The 18,554-nt window shown below is 32.1% G+C and overlaps 1 protein-coding gene across 1 annotated transcript in view; it reads right to left on the reverse strand.

Moving 5' to 3' along the window:
* Positions 1-1,267: 1,267 nt before the first annotated feature.
* LOC134689728 (MAM and LDL-receptor class A domain-containing protein 2-like) overlaps positions 1,268-18,554 on the reverse strand; it is a 43,769-nt gene continuing 26,482 nt past the window's right edge. Inside the window, exons 21-26 of the mRNA XM_063549695.1 lie at positions 18,389-18,473; positions 13,609-13,703; positions 11,400-11,529; positions 7,399-7,574; positions 4,110-4,194; positions 1,268-1,409 (exon numbers count right to left, since the gene is read on the reverse strand). Of these exons, the coding sequence (XP_063405765.1) occupies positions 1,396-1,409; positions 4,110-4,194; positions 7,399-7,574; positions 11,400-11,529; positions 13,609-13,703; positions 18,389-18,473 (585 nt within the window). The 3' untranslated portion in view covers positions 1,268-1,395. The remainder of the gene's footprint in view (positions 1,410-4,109; positions 4,195-7,398; positions 7,575-11,399; positions 11,530-13,608; positions 13,704-18,388; positions 18,474-18,554) is intronic.

Raw genomic sequence — 18,554 nt, forward strand, 5'->3', positions numbered from 1 at the left:
TTTTATTATACTAACTAACTGTTACTGCTATTGTCATGTCGTATTGTTTTATTCTATTGTACTGTTAACCTGTATATATCTCTATTATGAATATTTTTTCATGCATTTGTTTGTAGTCGTGTCATGTGATGTAGTCATTTGAGTGTTATTTTTAACATTGTCATCATTGCGGGAGGTTTGGCTTGCCACAAAACTCGGTTCAGCACATCAATTGTTTTTCTTAAAGTGACAGGTACCAACAGTCCGATAATAGTAACCGTTATTTTATCATTTGTTTCTGTTTGAATTACATTTTCGTTTGGTTTTTTGTTGAATTTTCTGATATTTCGTTGTTTTCCTCTTATTTTTGATGTGTTCCTCTCAGTTTTAGTTTGTAACCCGGATTGATTTTTCTCAATCATTTTGCGACTTTCAAAAAGTGGTATACTATTGTTGCTTTTATTTACTAAAAATCAAATAAACAATCATTATGAATGAATATTTAATTATAATAAATATATATAACTGTATACATTGTATACGTCTAAGAACATATTTATATAATAGTTCTTGAAAAACTGGTCATTATCGTGATACATGGACTGCCCACAGGACAGTGGTATTGACTAAGATAGTGATAATGACTGAGCCGAAGGCGAGGTCATTATCGCTGTCGCAGTCAAATACCACTGTCCTACGGGCAGTCCATGTATCACGATAATGACCAGTTTTTCAAGAACTATTATGTTTATTTCATTGAGAAACCATGTTTTGGAAAATTCTCATAAATTCAAAACGCCTAAAGCGAACTCGAGTAGTTGTACGATTTCTATAGCAAAGAGTGAAGATCAGTCGTAGTAATACTGCCATTCTTTTTAGTGCAACTTTTCAGTATATAAATTCTTAATTAAGTTCTCTTTAATTTTACCATTGTAACGAAAAAAATGTAATAAACAATTCAACAACTTAAATGTTATATTAAAAACAGGAACATGTTTTATAAAAGGTACATCTTTCTAAACAGAGAAACCGCGCCCCATCGGTCATTAACAGAGAAACCACGCCCCAACAGTCATTATCAAACGAAAACCACGCCCCAACGGTCAATATCAGACGTAAACCACGCCCCACCGGTCCATATCATGTAAGAGTTCAATAACGACCGGTTTTCTGGTCCATATTGTTCTGTTAATGACCGATGGAATTTATTACTGAAGATTTAATGAATGTCATGTGACCCCTTTTTATCCAATAAGAGAATCTTATTCTCAACCGATATGAAATAAATAAATATATGTAATGCATGTTAATTATTTTGAACAATTTTTATCACTAATTATAGAATAAACATGTTGAATTGTGTTGACAAATACGTTCTGCTTAGTACTAAGATTAACATTTCTAAATGAGTTGTGTTTACTTTCTTGTATCTACAAAAGAGGAAACATGAACTGTTACATATATGAAAACGTTAAGAGCAAATCTACCACTATGGTTTATTTCTATATTTTTTCATTCTAAGCGGGAAATAAAAACAAACATTTTTATCATTACAACCAACATTTATACAAAAACAACTAACTTAAATTTGCAAGAAGAATATCACATGTTGCATTTGAGATGACAACTGTTTCGAACTTATGTATGATATCTGTAGAATTGCAGTAAAGTCATATTTATCCTCGGTAGCATACAGGTTACCTTGAACTCAGTGACATAAACAGATTTTCTAACAATTAAGGGTGCAGTTCTTTCTAACACAAACGATGCAAATGACTTAGCGCGCACATGTTTTGATCATTCGTTACTAATATACGTTTGCAAAGTTTACATAAACTAAACTAAAGATTCGCCTACAGTTTGTCGTTCGTCGTTTGTTATTACAAACGCTGCATTTGTTTCTAAATTGAAGTTGATTAAACGATATTTTTTTTCTACTTGTGTAAAACATTTCTGTACCAACAACATGTGCATGCATAATTAAAAGTTCAAACAGGATCAGTAAGGACTTATTAAACGTTGTATTTGTTTTACTTTGGAAGCGTTTGAAAAAAAAATCATCAAACGCCACATAACGTTACAAAATTTTGGTTAGAAAGAAATGCAGCCTAAGAAAGATATATATTTTCATTTATTTAAGGTCAAGCAAAAAGTAGAATGACAAAAAACGAACTAAATAATAATTAGGTACGTTTATTAAAAGTGTGGTTTTATCTTCATCACTTTGTGTCAACAAAGAAACACAAAAATCGCATATCGACACTCTATAGACAAAAGTACATAGACATAAATGAAAGACAAGAACACAATATCACAAAAACGGGATGTATAAATACCGAGCCATGTCAAAAAGGATGTCAAAAAAGGAGGAAACGGTACATGTTATGAAAAAAACATTCGCAAGATCATCATTAATCGTTTGTGAAGTTGATTCGGAATATTTATTCATAAGATCTTAGTATCTTTCAACCAACGTTTTTAGAATAAGGACGAGACGTCCTTTAACATCACTTAGTGTGTCAACTTTCTGTACATATACTGATGATGTTTTAAACAGTCTGATTGGTTGCTGCAAGCTCTTGAATATCAAATATGTGCAGGTATTAGAGGCATGATTTTTTTACTAGTTGTTAGTGGCTTTGAGCTAGCTGTCAGATAACTGCGAGTACTCTTGTATTTTTTGTTTATCTGATGAGTTAAGCCTTTTTCAACTGATTTTTATAGTTCGTTCTTATGTTGTACTGTGATACCACTGTCCCAGGTTAGAGGAGGGTTGGGATCCCGCTAACATATTTAACCCCGCCACCTTATTTATGTATGTGCCTGTCCCAAATCAGCCTGTATTTCAGTGGTTGTCGTTTGTTTGTGTGTTACATATTTGTGTTTCGTTCAATTTTTTTTTACCTAAATAAGGCCGTTGATTTTCTCGTTTGAGTTGTTTTACATTGTCTTATCGGGGCCTTTTATAGCTGACTACGCGGTATGAACTTTGCTCATTATTGAAGGCCGTGCGGTGACCTATAGTTGTTAATGTTTGTGTAATTTTGGTCTTTTGTGGATAGTTGTCTCATTGGCAATCATGCCACATCTTCTTTGTTATAGGTGAAGTTTAAACTAAGGTGGGGAAAATTTTATTTCAAAATTAAAATCGTTTCGTGTGTCATGGATTATGATTGCATATACAAATTCGAGGTATAAGTCTAAAAAACGACGAGGGAAACAGTTTCTATTGGTTCTTTAGATTCACATATACAAACAAAACAAAATTAGAAATGTTTAATGATCCTGCGTCTTTTAACTTCTATGTGTTGACAGGTGTCAAAAATATAAAAATAAGGATAGGAATGCTAGAAGAAGAACATAGATCATTCCAATGGAAAAGCCGACAATTTTTTATAAAAAGTCTACTTCCTTTTTAAACAAATATGTTGTCAATAAGTAAATACTAGTTAGCATAAAGATCACTTATTCTTTGTTGACGTAAGTTTTTTTGCCGATGGGTAATCAAATATCAAGAAGGGGATAATTGACAAAATGTAGTGTGCTTACTACATCCGCCTGACGTGAGTGTGATCACTAGCCTGTCAACACTGAGGTTGTGAGTTCGAATCCCGCTGCTGTGAGTGCAAATTGACTCCAATCTTAATTGAATAGGTTTGTCATTATTCCTATCGAAGTACGGGGGTTTTTCTCCTGACACTCCGGCTTTCACCACGAATAAAAACTAGCCGCCACGAAATAGCCTTAATGCGATTCTCAAAAGTGGCGATAAAGCACCAAGAAATCAATCAAACTAACAAAGGTCAGCGGTTCCTGAATTGGAATAGTACAATTATGCGACTGGGTTAAACATGTTTTATGATGTCTCAACTCACCTTCTCTACCTCTAGCCAATGCAATTAACATTGAGCAATACGCACAATACGCAAAATACAACTAAATTTAAAAGAAATCCGTATCCGCGTCCAATATCTCGACATTTTCAGATTTAGGTAAATAACCAGACCAACTTTATACTGCGATTGTGCAATCAAAAGCATAATGACCCTACCTTCACGACTCTACAGTTTTACACTGTGGAAGTACTTTCCACCTGTGAGTAAAGAGATAATTTTTAGTAAAACACCTACCATCACAACTGCCACTTTTTAATTGAATATCATCAATAGCAATATCTCCCTGCCATGTATTTCCTTTATTAGCTTCAACAAATAACTGTAACAGATTAAAAAGAAAACATTTTTTTTCTTCATTTTATAGATATTCTTTCAAGACGTTAAACAATATCTAAAATGACATAGTGTGGATTCACTATTATTCGTTGGATACCAATTTTCGTGGGTTTCGTGGGTACAGGTGAACCACGAAATCAAATGTTCAACGAAACACATCTTTGATAGGCATTGTATACAGAGATTGCCAAAACCACGAACCAAATATCCACGAATATGCTAGTTTCAGAAATCCACGAAAATTGATACCCACGAACATAAATGAATTCACAGTAGGCATAATCAATAAAGATGGTGGTAGATTACTGAATTTGAAATCGCGAAAATCGATTAAGAATGGACAAAGCAGGGCAACAAAGAAAAATAAGTACGCAATAAATTCCGAACGGAGCTAGACGGGGTCCGTCGACAGGGTTATAATGTCTTGGTTATTTGATTAAAAGTCAATAACTGATTTTTTTTTTTAATTCGTATTCATACGAATTTAAATTTAAACCTTAACAAAAGTGGGCTTGAAATGGGTTTACCATTCAAAATTATCAAAAACAGCAAAGGCATCAAAAAGTGAAACAAGGATGCACTTCTTTTTTTTCAAATAGAAGTAAAACGATTATTACATATTTTTTAATCTTGAAAATCAAATTGAAATGGGAAAAAAATTAACCAAATGATGACACGTATGGGTATATGTGCATATATTACTAATTATATTTACATCAGGTCATAAAAAGGGGTGTTATCCTGGTTTGCCAACTTTTAATTACATGCATATGTAAACATAGGGGGAATTGTTGTTTTAACAATTATAGTTTATTTCTAAATAAAAGTCATATTTTTTACCTTTTATTTTACCTGTAATTTTTATATAAACTAGAACACACCCGTGATATCGCGGGTCCGTGACTGAATTAAAGTTTATAACTATGCGCAAGCCTTATTTTAGTAAAAGTATTGTCATCTTATAAAGTCATGCCGATTATAAGATACACAGTTTTCTCTGCTTTCAAATCTTTCTGTTTGAACCCGTCGAATTGGAACTTATCAATTATTGGTAATATTAATTATTTGGAAAGAAAAGGTCCTGGAATGGATTATTTTTTAATCAACAGCATTGTCCTATATTAGTTATAAATAAAATTGAATTATTTGATTCGCTGTTTTACGTCATGCCCGCTAACAAATTGAAAACTGTACCTGTACGCCTAATTTTGCTGACCTCCAGATATTTTTTTATTCTTCGTATTGTTATCTTAGAAAGTCTTACTGATTAAAATACTACAAAAGGTAACACCTTGATAATTTAGTAGTGTCAACCCTGTGATTATGACCCGTGTATATAGCATATTAATCCTGAATACACCGTTTAGTGGTGTGCCTGTCAGATGCAGAACATACAGATAAGGTAATAGGTAACAGGTGAATATACTATTGGTATCGGTATCGGAATCGACCCGGAACTTCTCAATTATTGGCAATATTAATTACGTGGAAAACAAAAGGGCTTGTAGTGGTGTAATTTTTAATCTACACCTTTGTACTATATAAATTATATATAAAGTTCAATTCTTTCATTCGTCGTTTTTACGTGATGACGGCTGACAAATTGGACCTCGTAATTTTAGTATTATAGATGATACAATATTCTGCTAATAAATAAATGAAAATCTGCAAAAATATTTTTTATTTTAATATTTTTGAGCAGGAAAATGTGCAGAATTTGACATTATACCTCTTATTTTACCTGTATTTTTTTAAATTAAAGATACTACATTGTATATTCTGCTATTAACTCAAGAAAAATGTGCAAAGATATTTTTGATTTGATATAATTTTGAAGAAAAGTGTATTGAAATTGACAAATATAGAAAAGGCAAAAATGTGTATTACTTTTATAATTTATGAACAAAAAGTTTTAATTGTTGTCACATTCTAAAAAATAATAAATTAAAGAATAATATATATATATTTGTATTATTTAAATAAATACACTTCTCTGAAATTGATATAACAAATGTCCAATTAGTTGTAACAAATAGAATATAAACTGCAGCTTAACAAATGCACAGTTTGAACAGTAAATCTGTCTCTAAGAGCTCTGAAAGGTAGCATTTTCTTATTTTTAAAACAAATCAGAAGCTAAGTAAGGATACATCGCTAAAGAAATTCAGTAACAGCTTCATTTAGAAAACAAATTTGACAGCAACCAACAACACAGATGGTATTCCCAACTTTATTAAGTGTATTTGTTGAAAGGCACAGAAATGTTGACTAAAAACGTATGATAAAGAAAATGAAACATCACTTGATTTAAAAGACAAGCCGCAGTATAACCTCTTTCTATTGCCCTTTAGTATACATACAGTGCCCATGGTACACCTTATTACTTATTTTACCATGATAGTGCTTTATTTATTCCCTATGTAATGCACTTATAAACTTTGATTCTTATATCATGTAAATTATGTTTGCAATATTTGTATTGCAGTATTTATATCATGAAAATCATTCAGAAACTAAAAAAATGTGAAGACACTTTTATTACTGAATGTCATTAAATTGTTTTGTCTTTAGTTGTATGTTATATGATAATATCGAATTGATATCAAATTATTGAGAGAAAAGCTATTTGATTTATTTATTATTTTTCTTTAAAAATCATAATAAAAAATAAGTAAATATAGTTAGAAAACACTGATAAACTATATACCTAAGTTGGAACAGACTATACAATTGTATGCTCATTAAACCTTTTGTCTTTTTTGTCTACTTTGCTATTAGATAATTGATAGGATTAAAAGTGGGCAAACCAGGAGTAAACCATAAAAAGGCTTAGACGGACATCATCTTGATTGTAAATTAGATGGCATTATTTAATAAATACACAGCATGTGTTATAACGAGTTGTATTGTAAACTATTATTAAGGACTTTTTCGGTAATTTGGAAAGACATATAAGTATATTAAAAAATAATAATGATAATTTGACTACATGTTTGATTAATGTAAATGAATTTGACAGCTACTGCATATGACGTTTTTTAAAGTATTTTCTTAATAATGTGTAGTTTTAAATATTTTCCAAAAAATAGTTCAAAGTAGTTCTGAAGTTGTCATGATAGCCTACTGATGTGTAAAACATTACAACAAAATTATGCAAAATGCTTGACAATAAAACAACTAAAATAACCTTCATTCCAGGACTTGTAGTAAACGAAATCATCCCCTTCTTCCATTGATCATCATGGTTACCAGATTCTTTAAATAGTTCATTGTCAGGGGCTGTAACTCCAGTTGATATTTTCAGATCTCCCATTGTATCTGCTCCGAACATGTGATATGCAAACGTCAAGCAGTGGTCACCACCTTTAAATTAATAAAAATATTTGCCTTATGTCAGTTATGATTATGGCCAGCATAAGCAATACAAAAAGCATAATTATGTGTATCCCCTAGTCACAAATGGACATAAACAACGTTACGATTTTTTTTCATTTGGAAGCTCCCTTTTCTTATTTTTAAGTGTAATGTTGTTTGTCAAGTTTAAATCAGTTTGTCAGGAGACATTAAGTGATATTTGAAATAAAACAAATCATTATCGTTTATTGTTTACAATGCGTTCTATTTACAGTTATGACGGTAATCAGTCTATGGAAGGTGCGATACGATAAAAACTTTTCTTATATCAATGAGCGATATTGTCTTATATCAACGAGTTGCATTGTGGGAAATCTCAGACGAATGTTTACATTTTTATGAAGGGACGCATATTTCTCGGTATAAAGTAATGATTCTTTTCTTAAAACAGGCTGACATTTAACAAGACATACGTCTGCTGTATAATTTCCATGAATTATTTTAAGTTATACCAAGCAAGGTGTATTTAAACGAGAAAATTGAATTGTTGAATAAATGAGACATAAATGCACGATTTATCATTTGTAGATATACAAATTCAATTAATGTCATGTAGCAAATTATGTGGAATGCAATTGAGATGAATGCAATTGTAGGATAAGCCAAAATCACCTATAAGTCAAAGAAACTGCTATATTTTAAAATATCAATGCGATGTTTGTCTTATATCATAACGATATTTTTTTAATATCAAAAATGTATGAATGCGATACTTTTTCAATATAACTGCTATAGTTTTCTAATATAAAATTAATACGATGACACGTCACAGTGCATGTCAAAAGAACCGCAAACATAATTCACAAACTTAGTTCATGGCCGGCTTAATGTTTGGGGATCAATATCACTAAAATTTCGAATCTGTAACAAAATTAACGCTTACACGATCTTATCATTTTAAAAATGTTGCTTGACCCTATTGATTTTTTAAAGTGTTAACAACCTGTTCAGTCTATTGTTTTCAATCACATGGTTTAACCGACTTATTCTGTTTGAAGTGATGATGCGATGGTGGAATTTAAATGCGGTTGTAAATAGACTATCAACCTATTAGATTCTAATATAGGTCCAGTGGCCGATCAATGCATTTGAATTGGGACATATGGTTGGACCACACACCCTTATCCTAGGTTTGGAACACCCTTTTGAAAACGGCTGGACCTGCCCTTGAGGTCACACTGCTATAGCCTATCCACATGGGTAATATCGAAACAGACAAAAACTAGATCTGTCAAAGCAACACGAATTGTCCCGTCTTAAAATGTTGAAAAATCTGCAATTTCAATAATAAATGTGGACACAAACATGATGGTTGTCTCACATGTCAAAAATCAGCTCAGAATCTAGAGGCGTATAGAAAACGAGTCAGTATAACTGTGATTTTCAACAATTTTCGAAGTTGTTAACCCTTAATTTTGGCCAAAATGAGCGGAGCAAAACAATTTTAAATTTCATCTGCAAATCATCAAAGTTAGCTCACATACAAAAACAATCAGTCCAATATCTAAAAGCATTTAGAAAAAAAGTCTGTATAACTGAGATTTTCAACAATTTATCAAAGTCCAGAGCCCGTAATTTCGGCAAAAATTAGCCAAGCAGAACAAAACTTATACTTGATCTGTAACTCATTATGGTTAACTCACATAACAAATATTAGCCCAATAAATGAAGGCGTTTAAAAAAAACCTCCGTAAAATGGTTTGTTACGGAATTACGGAATTTCGAAATTACGGAATTTTAGAATGACGGAATTTCAAAATTACGGAATTTCAGAATGACGGAATTTCGAAATTGCGGATTTTCGGAATTACGGAGTTTCGTACAAGGGTAAAGCTATATGGCACCGACAACTTCGATGCGGACCATACATATCATTTCTTAAAAAAAAAACATTCTTTCAAACAGTCCAATCCAATACAGCTCCAAATAACAAAAAATATTCAAATTGTAAAATAAATATTCCAAACAAATTAATATGTACAAATGCTATGTCCCGAACTTTGAAGATACCATCTGAGTAGCCTCAGACAATAATTAAGTTGAACAACTTTAGATACAACGAAAATCAAAAATCTTGAACAGAAAATGCATTTATTATTAACATAGAAAAAATATTGAGAAGGAAAACAGTTCTTTTTTATATCAAAGACTTTCCCCGTTGGTAAATCGATATAACATAATCATCTCGCCGCCTTGACGCTCTTTTACATCGCGATGACCGTGAGGGCGTTCCGTTGCTATGTTACCACAGAGATTTGACTTGCGTTTTTGATTAGTAATCGATCGTATAAATAACAATCCGTATCGCTTGTTATAAATTCATTTCTTCAATGATACTAAAAAAAATATGTTTAGAAAACAAATGAATAAGATGTAAATGTCTGTTGACGTAAGAAATGTGTATATATTTTTTCTATATTTATACATTTAGATCGTTCAGTGCTGTTTATTTGGTATTTCTATTGACGTATTCGTTCTTGTACCATCATAACTGTCGTTACCTTTAACGCTTTAGTAGTGTGTTTGTTCATATTGCACTTAACAAAAGATTCAGCACCCAAATTACGTTTTGAAGGACAGGAAAGCAGTTGTTTATAAGGGGTTTATCTGATATAAGATTTATAGATATATTAAGATGGTGCATGACTTCGAATGAGAGAACTTTCCATCAAAGTAATAGTTCGTTTTAAGTAAACCATTATAGTTCAAAGGAAGGCCTTAAACACGGAGCCTTGACTCTCAGGGAACACCACGCTATATAGGAACCAAAAAAATACTAGTGTTAAACCACTCAAACAGGAAAATTAACAGTCTAATTTGTATAAAAAAGGAGATTCAAAAATGCACAGGCCAAATGTTGTCGAATCAATCTGGACGAGGACAGTATGATTCATCTTTGTCAAAAGTTAGTTTCATTGTTTTCAATAAAGAAAGTCTTCCATGCATGCGTTGCGAGCATATCTGATATATATTATTTCGGTGCGTTCATTATAAATTTGCTAAAAGTTATATATATGTGAACAATGATTTTGATACTTAGCTATTTGATTACGACATTGTTTATTAAACCCCATCGGTACTGGTATTTTCAAATTTTGAAAATGGTGGATTGAACCTGGTTATATTGCGCTAAACCTGTCACGTGTATGACAGTATCATCAAATTCTGTCATATTTACAACGATGCATGAACAAAACAGACATAATAGGTAAAATTGTCAAAATATGGATACAGCAGTCAAATATTAATACAAATAATTACTATTACCGATATTACAAAAACACCGCTATGATATTTTAAAAGTATCGCATTGATATTTTAAAAGTATCGCATTGTTTATTTATGTATATAAGAAAAACACAGCACTTCAAATTTTACACGGGCATAAACTTTAGCTTCTAACTAACTTCTGAATGTATATTTAGACTCAATTGTTGTTTATATTTGAACAATAAGTTTTAAAGTTAGTATTTTCTTAATTTTTCGTTGCCGAAAACAACATTTCCCGCATGGAATGTCTGCATATTTACAATTGATATTAGACAATATCGCTCATTGATATAAGAAAAGTTTTTATCGATACGCTTCTTCCATAGACTGGTAATGATGATTACCTGTTAGTGTGTTCTAATAGTTTCAAACAAGTCTAATATTTGAGAAAAGATGTTTAAATAGCCCCTAGCAATATGAAACATATATAATGTTTATCATGAAGGCAAATTATAATTTTTGATCTCTTCTTTTCATTTCCATTTAACCAAATATACAATTTACCATTTAATGCTGAAGACGACATCAACCTAGCGACAGAGTAACTGATCACAGGGGACGATACTTCTATATATTTGTACATGCTTCCTTCATATGCCGCAGTTGGTCCTGTTCCAGAAGATGGAGTTTCTACCTTGATATATTTTTATGTATAGTATTATAAAAATATTACTAGTAATTTACATTTAAAAGAAGCTATTTTGATAAATTGTTCATTGAAATGTGCGAACGCTGAACATCTTCACGGCAACATCTTAATTGGATTGTGTGAACTTCATATTTATGTCAGAATAATGGAATTCCGAAATGGTATGAATAAGCCTTGGTGTTGACATGATTTTACTATATCATCATCGAATGGACGGAAACAGGTAGCTTCGCCAAATAAAACGTCATATGTATAGGACGAGTAGTCAAATATAACGCTATCAAAGTGACAGGAAGCCTAGTTTGATATAATGGCATCGCAGTGATATACACAGGGGGCTGGCTCAGATAAATATTGTAATGTCATAAAAGCGACGTGGTATAACCTAAGTTAGATATGACCACATCAAATGGACATGAGCAAGAAACTCAGTCGGATATAACGCTCTTAGAGTGACATCTTCAGATTGCTTAGTCATATATTAAATAATTAAATCTTCATTTGACTACAGCATCATGAAAATCACATTAACTGAAAGCTAAGTCGGACATAACGTCATCAACGGGACATGGCATTTTGTGTAAATCAGTTAATACACACGAGGCAATATCACATAAACATTTTCATTTCACAATTTTTTATATCATCACATCGACGTACGCGTCTGAGTCATTAATCAACCATAAGTTATTCAAATTCAAAATCAGATAAAGCATCACTATATTGATGAAATACGATGAAAACATTGCAAAATATACGTTAATAGATTTTCCTTAATACACTTTTCTTAAAAACACAAATCACTTAACTAGTATTTTGGAAACAAAAGGTAATATAAAAATAGAAATATTTTATCCAAAGTTATATCGGGGAAACATATCTTGCGGTTACTAGACCCAATTTCATTGTTGTCAACGCTGGTAAAAGTGGTGCTTTCCGAAACATACGAATAAAAATTGTAACCAAAGGGGGGACAAAAGATACCTAAGGGACAGTCAAACTCATAAATCTAAAACCAACTGACAAACTCAGTTTTGGTTTTTATTTTCACTATATATGTTCAAAAATAACGCAACAGTCTGGTGTTTTAAAAAGAGATGTACTTTATCAATAACAAAATTTGCAAAATGATAACCGAAATTAATAATTAAAAAAAAAAGTTGGCTAACTGTAAAACACGATAAAATAACGAAAAGAGAAACGCCAATTCCAAACAATACATTTAGAACTAAAGTTTTATGTGGTGTTCAAGTGACATAATTTTTTTAATCTTATGAATTATTCAAAACAAATATTCAGGTGAAAACTGATAGATATCATAAACTTAAAAGAATTATCAAATTAGAAACTTAAAACAAATGGAAGAATTAAAACCCGATCTGGACATGTGTCGGTACATAATGTCTAATGGGTCTAATCTGATCATTCACTTTCATTGAATACACCTAAACTTTGAAGAAACTTTTCCTTGAACAATACGTGTTGTAAAATGTCGAACTTTACACAAACAGGACGTAGCTTAAAGGACGGAAGGACGGACAGACTCGGGGGATCACTATAGGTTTTATTTGGCCGACACAAAAATGTTGCTTTCCACAGGTGAGAACAATATGACATATAATTTTGAAAAAAATGAGTTTTATCTACATACTATCAGACCTTGAAATAACGTATAACTATGTTGTTTTCAAAGAATAAAATTGAGAATGGAAATGGGGAATGTGTCAAAGAGACAACAACCCGACAAAAGAAAAAGAAACAGCAGAAGGTCACCGACAGGTCTTCAATGTAGCGAGAAATTCCTGCACCCGGAGGCGTCCTTCAGCTGGCCCTTAAACAAATATATACTATATCCGTTTTCAAAGAGGATGGAACAGATGAATGGGACAATCAGAATGCCTTAATCAACGAAAAACTGATAAATCAATATCATTCTACAAATTCACCGGAATTAATTCTTTCTTTAGAAAAATTTAAAAACCTGCAAGATATGACATATTCAGTATGCTATCTTGATCATAATATCAATCATTATTAATAATACAATGGCTTGTAATGACTTACTGATAGAGGAGTCCAATCAAAATCGTCATTTGTCGCTTCAACCAAAAAACATGAAGCACCAGCTTCAAATGAACATGTTTCTAATTGGCTGCCACCTGTAAATACAGGGGATATGCTATCATAGACAAAAGATATCAGTTTTGATTATTCAAATCCCTTCCGAAAAAATAGATAAACCAATCTCACATCATTGGCATATAAGTAATGAAAGGAATTCATTATAAGTATGATTATGTTTAGATATTTACAGGTTTAATGTGTGCAAATTAATCATCAGTTTAAGTTAAACTTTTTTTTTATTGATAGCACAAATTGCTTTCAAAGCTTAAAGAATGGATGGTTTACTACACACTGCAGATTGCAAGATGATTTGGGATTAGTTACAAGTAAATTGTAGTATGAACATCAACTGGACATTCTAAGTTTCTTGAAATGAAATAACAAACATTATCAGTAAACGCGAATATGAATATGAAAGAATTTTAGTGTTAAATGGCCGCATTGTTGCGCCTATCCCAAGTCAGGAGCCTCTGGTCTTTGTTGGTCTTATTATTATTATTTTAATTTTAGTTTCTTGTGTACAATTTGGAAATTAGTATGGCGTTCATTATTACTGAACTAGTATATATTTGTTTAGAGGCCAGGTGAAGGACGCCTTCAGGTGCGGGAATTTCTCGTTACATTGAAGACCTTCTGCTGTTGTTTTTTTTTATGGTCGGGTTGTTGTCTCTTTGATACATTCCCCATTTCCATTCTCAATTTTAAGACTTAAACATAATATTTCATTATACATTCATGAACACACTTTTTGTTGTTTTTCAAACTTATTCAAAGCGGTTATATACTAAATGTTCTTTCAATTATCATACAGTCATGTTTGTACTGGGTGAGTAGCTTTTCTATACATTTCAGTATGATGTTGATGTGTACAGGTGAATAACAAAAACTGAAAATTTTGATTATAAACTGAACAGGTTTTAATTGACAACTAGTTAATAGTTCAGAATAACCCGAGGTGAATGCAATGATCTGAATAATAAAAATAAGTTATCAATTAATTGTTTGTATTTATCATGTTTATCCAAATGACAGTTTCAGATTAAATCTGGTTTAATGTCATTCACTCCAAATGTTTAGCTAATTGTTTAAACAAGGATAAACCCACCTTTTCCTTCAAGTAAGGATTATGACAGTTGATTTCAACACCCTTCCTTTTTTGTTGAGAACGTTTGATTTCGGCAGTGTTTGTTGATTTGTTTTAAAGTTCTGGATTTTTGTTTTACTGGTGCAATTTGTATATGAGTTAAATTATACCATAGCCATATTTTATAGCAATCTGTTATGTTTGTACTTCAATTGAAATGTTATGATCGATTTCATTCTACTATAAAAGACTAATTCAATTGATGGTTATTTACAAGTGTTGTGCTCTTTAGCAAGTATGGTCTTGAGGTATCAAAATACTCTTAATTTTAAGGCAAACTTTGAATAAATGTTCTTGCAGTTTTGACTCTGATGAAATATTTCAACCATTAAGGATTAACACATGAAAATTCAGAATTTTGTCGAAATTGCCAGACATGTTATGTCTTCTGCGTGTTCTAGACGCTTTCAATTTTGAGATCTCATTGCAATTTTATTTGAATGTGGCAGGATATTTAATAAAAACACATTTGTCAGAGACGAAAGTATATTGAAATGAAAAACAACTACAGGTTTACATACTGTATGCATTCCACATTGAGCGAAAACATTACCGTCACGTTCGTGGTTAGTCATGCACAAATATTTCCCGATGCTGAAGGGAAACGCAACGGTGTAAACCTAGTCCAGAATATTAAACAAAATAATCATGATGGACAGCAACTAACGACAGCACAAGACCTTAAACTGGACCGGATTATGACTAGGGGATCAAAGGAGCCTGTGTCGCTGACATTGATATTTTTATTAACAATTTATGCATGAAATAATGCAACTCTGATACTTTTGCTCTAGTGTCAGAGATACAAGTCAAAAACTGCATTTTCCCCCTATGTTCTATTTTAATTCATGTCTGCCATGTTGGTAAGCAGGCACGTGTAATGGGACACATTTAAAAGAAACTAAGTACCCTAATGTTTATTTGTGGCCAAGTTTGGTTATAATGATATTCAAAATAAGAAACCAAAAACAACAAAATTCCCTTAAAATTACTTATTCAGGGGTAGCAACCTAACAACAGTTTGTCTGAATCGTCTGAAAATTTCAGGACACATATATCTTAACCGGATGAATATTTCTATCTGTATCAAATTTTCAGAGATATCAGGGAAAAACTGAATTCAACCACTTTGTTCTATTTTTAGCTATGTCTGCTATGTTGGTTGGCAGGTGTTTTCGTCGGAATTTTTTTTAAACTAGATACCTAAAAAATGATTGTGACCAAGTTTGGTTAAATATGTCTCAGTTGTTTCAGAGGAGAAGATTTTTGTGAAAGTTAGCGACGACGACAAACGACGGACGCCAAGTAATGAAAAAAGCTCACTTTGGGGCATTTGAGCTATAAAAAAGTATGGAAGTGTTTGAAATGTTTGAGAGCGCTTAACTAACCTTGGAGAGTAGAGTAACAGTGTAGAATACGACAAACTGTAAGGAACAATTTCAAAGAGTTCCACACACAACATATCGGAACTTATAACATTATGGACAAACAAAGACAAAGGATAGAAAATACATATTTATAAGTACTCAAAGTTACTGTCAGCTAGTATACAATAAAGGCTTTACCACTGTTAAATAGTCATAAATCGACTGAGAGAAAACAAATCCGGTTTACAAAATCAAACCAAGGGAAACACATCAACTATTATGAAAAAAATATAATAGAAACGGAATATTTGATTACAAATGCCATATTCTCTATTAGGTACAGGACACGTAACTCAAGAAGCTGGGTTTAACCTGGTTTTTTTTGCTACTGAAACCTCGCGCTTATATGGCAATGTTAAAACTAGATGTGCCAAAGCGACACGAATGAACCCGTCCCAAAGAGTTGAAAAATTTGCAATTTCAATAACACATGTGGACACAAACATAATGGTAGTCTAACATATCAAAAATCATCTATAAATCTGGATGTGTATAGAAACATGCGTATAACTGTGATTTTCAATAATTTTTAGTCCAAAGTCCGTAATTTCAGCAATAATTAGCGGAGCGGAACGAAACTTAAACTTGAGCTGTAACTCATCGTGGTTAACTCACATACCAAAAATCAGCCTAATATCTGAAGGCCTTTAGACAAAAACACGTATAACTGTGATTTTCAACAATTTCTTAAAGTCCAAAGCCTGTAATTTTGGCAAAAATAAATGGAGCGGAACGAAATTTAATCTTGATTTGAAAATAAACTCATCATAGATACCAGGACTAAATTTAGTATATACGCCAGTCGCGCGTTTCGTCTACAAAAGACTCATCAGTGACGCTCGAATCCTAAAAAGTTAAAAAGGCCAAAAAAAGTACGAAGTTGAGGAGCATTGAGGATCAAAATTCCTAAAAGTTTTGCCAAATACAGCTAAGGTAATCTATGCCTGAGGTAGAAAAGCCTTAGTATTTCAAAAAATTCCAAAAATTTGTGAACAGTTTTATAAATATAACCATATCAATGACAATTCATGTCAGCACAAAAAGTGCTGACTACTGGGCTTGTGATACCCCCGGTGAAATAAATCTCCACCAGCAGTGACATCGACCCAGTGGTTGTAAATAAACTCTTCATCATAGATACCAGGACTAAATTTAGTATATACGCCAGACGCGCGTTTCGTCTACAAAAGACTCATCAGTGACGCTCGAATCCAAAAAAGTTAAAAAGGCCAAAAAAACTCATCATGGTGAACTCACAAACTAAAATTCAGCCCAATATCTGAAGGATTTTAGAAAAAAAATCCGTATAATGGTTTGTTGCGGAATGACGGAATAACGGAATTTCGGACAAGGGTAAAACTATATGGCAACGACAACTTCGTTGCGTGGCCATAAAAATAAATCGTTAAAATGACACAACTACGTGACAAGCATACATTACAAACAAACGTACGAACTGTCAGCACAGAGAAACAGATAAATGCATAATAAAATTGTTTAGATTGATATTTAATTGTTTGGCTTTTTAATATTTTGATATGAGCGTTTGGCGTACTCAATTATAATACTGGTAACTTTGATAACTATTCAGATGAAAATATCAATCAATACTTTTAAATACTTTATATTGAGCAGTCTAAACGAAATCATGGTCTTGTTCAATGCAAAAAAAATAATATCCAATTGCCTTTTTCAGTTTTAGTTTATATTCATTTCCATGTATTTATCTTTTGCATACATATGCTCCATATTTTTTGTAATACCGATGCAACTATTTGACGCCTAAAAAGTTGACCGAATTAACTCATAACCGGATTTGTTATAACATAAGCAACACGACGGGTGCCACATGTGGAGCAGGATCTGCTTACTCTTCCGGAGCCCCTGAGATCACCCTTAGTTTTTGATGGGGTTCGCGTTGCTTATTATTTAGTTTTCTATGTTGTGTCATGTGTTCTATTGTTTATATAAAAAAAGAAGATGTGGTATGATTGACAATGAGACAACTATCCACAAAAGACCAAAATGACACAAATTTTTATGTTTGTCATCTGTCATTTTTAGCCAGGCGTTGTCAGGTTTTTTTCGATTTTTGACTTTGACTGTCCCTCTAGTATCTTTCGTCCCTCGTTTATGCTGAAACTCTTACCATCACAACTTCCACTATCTAGTTGAATATCATCTATAGCAATATCTCCTTGCCATGTATATCCTTTATTTGCTTCTACAAATAACTACAAAAGAAAACACATATAAAGAATTTGATTTCATAGTTATTGAGCTTAGCTCAAAAATTATTATAATATATGTATATA

The sequence above is a fragment of the Mytilus trossulus genome, chromosome 11 (genome assembly GCF_036588685.1).
Source record: "Mytilus trossulus isolate FHL-02 chromosome 11, PNRI_Mtr1.1.1.hap1, whole genome shotgun sequence".
Lineage (NCBI taxonomy): Eukaryota > Metazoa > Mollusca > Bivalvia > Mytilida > Mytilidae > Mytilus > Mytilus trossulus.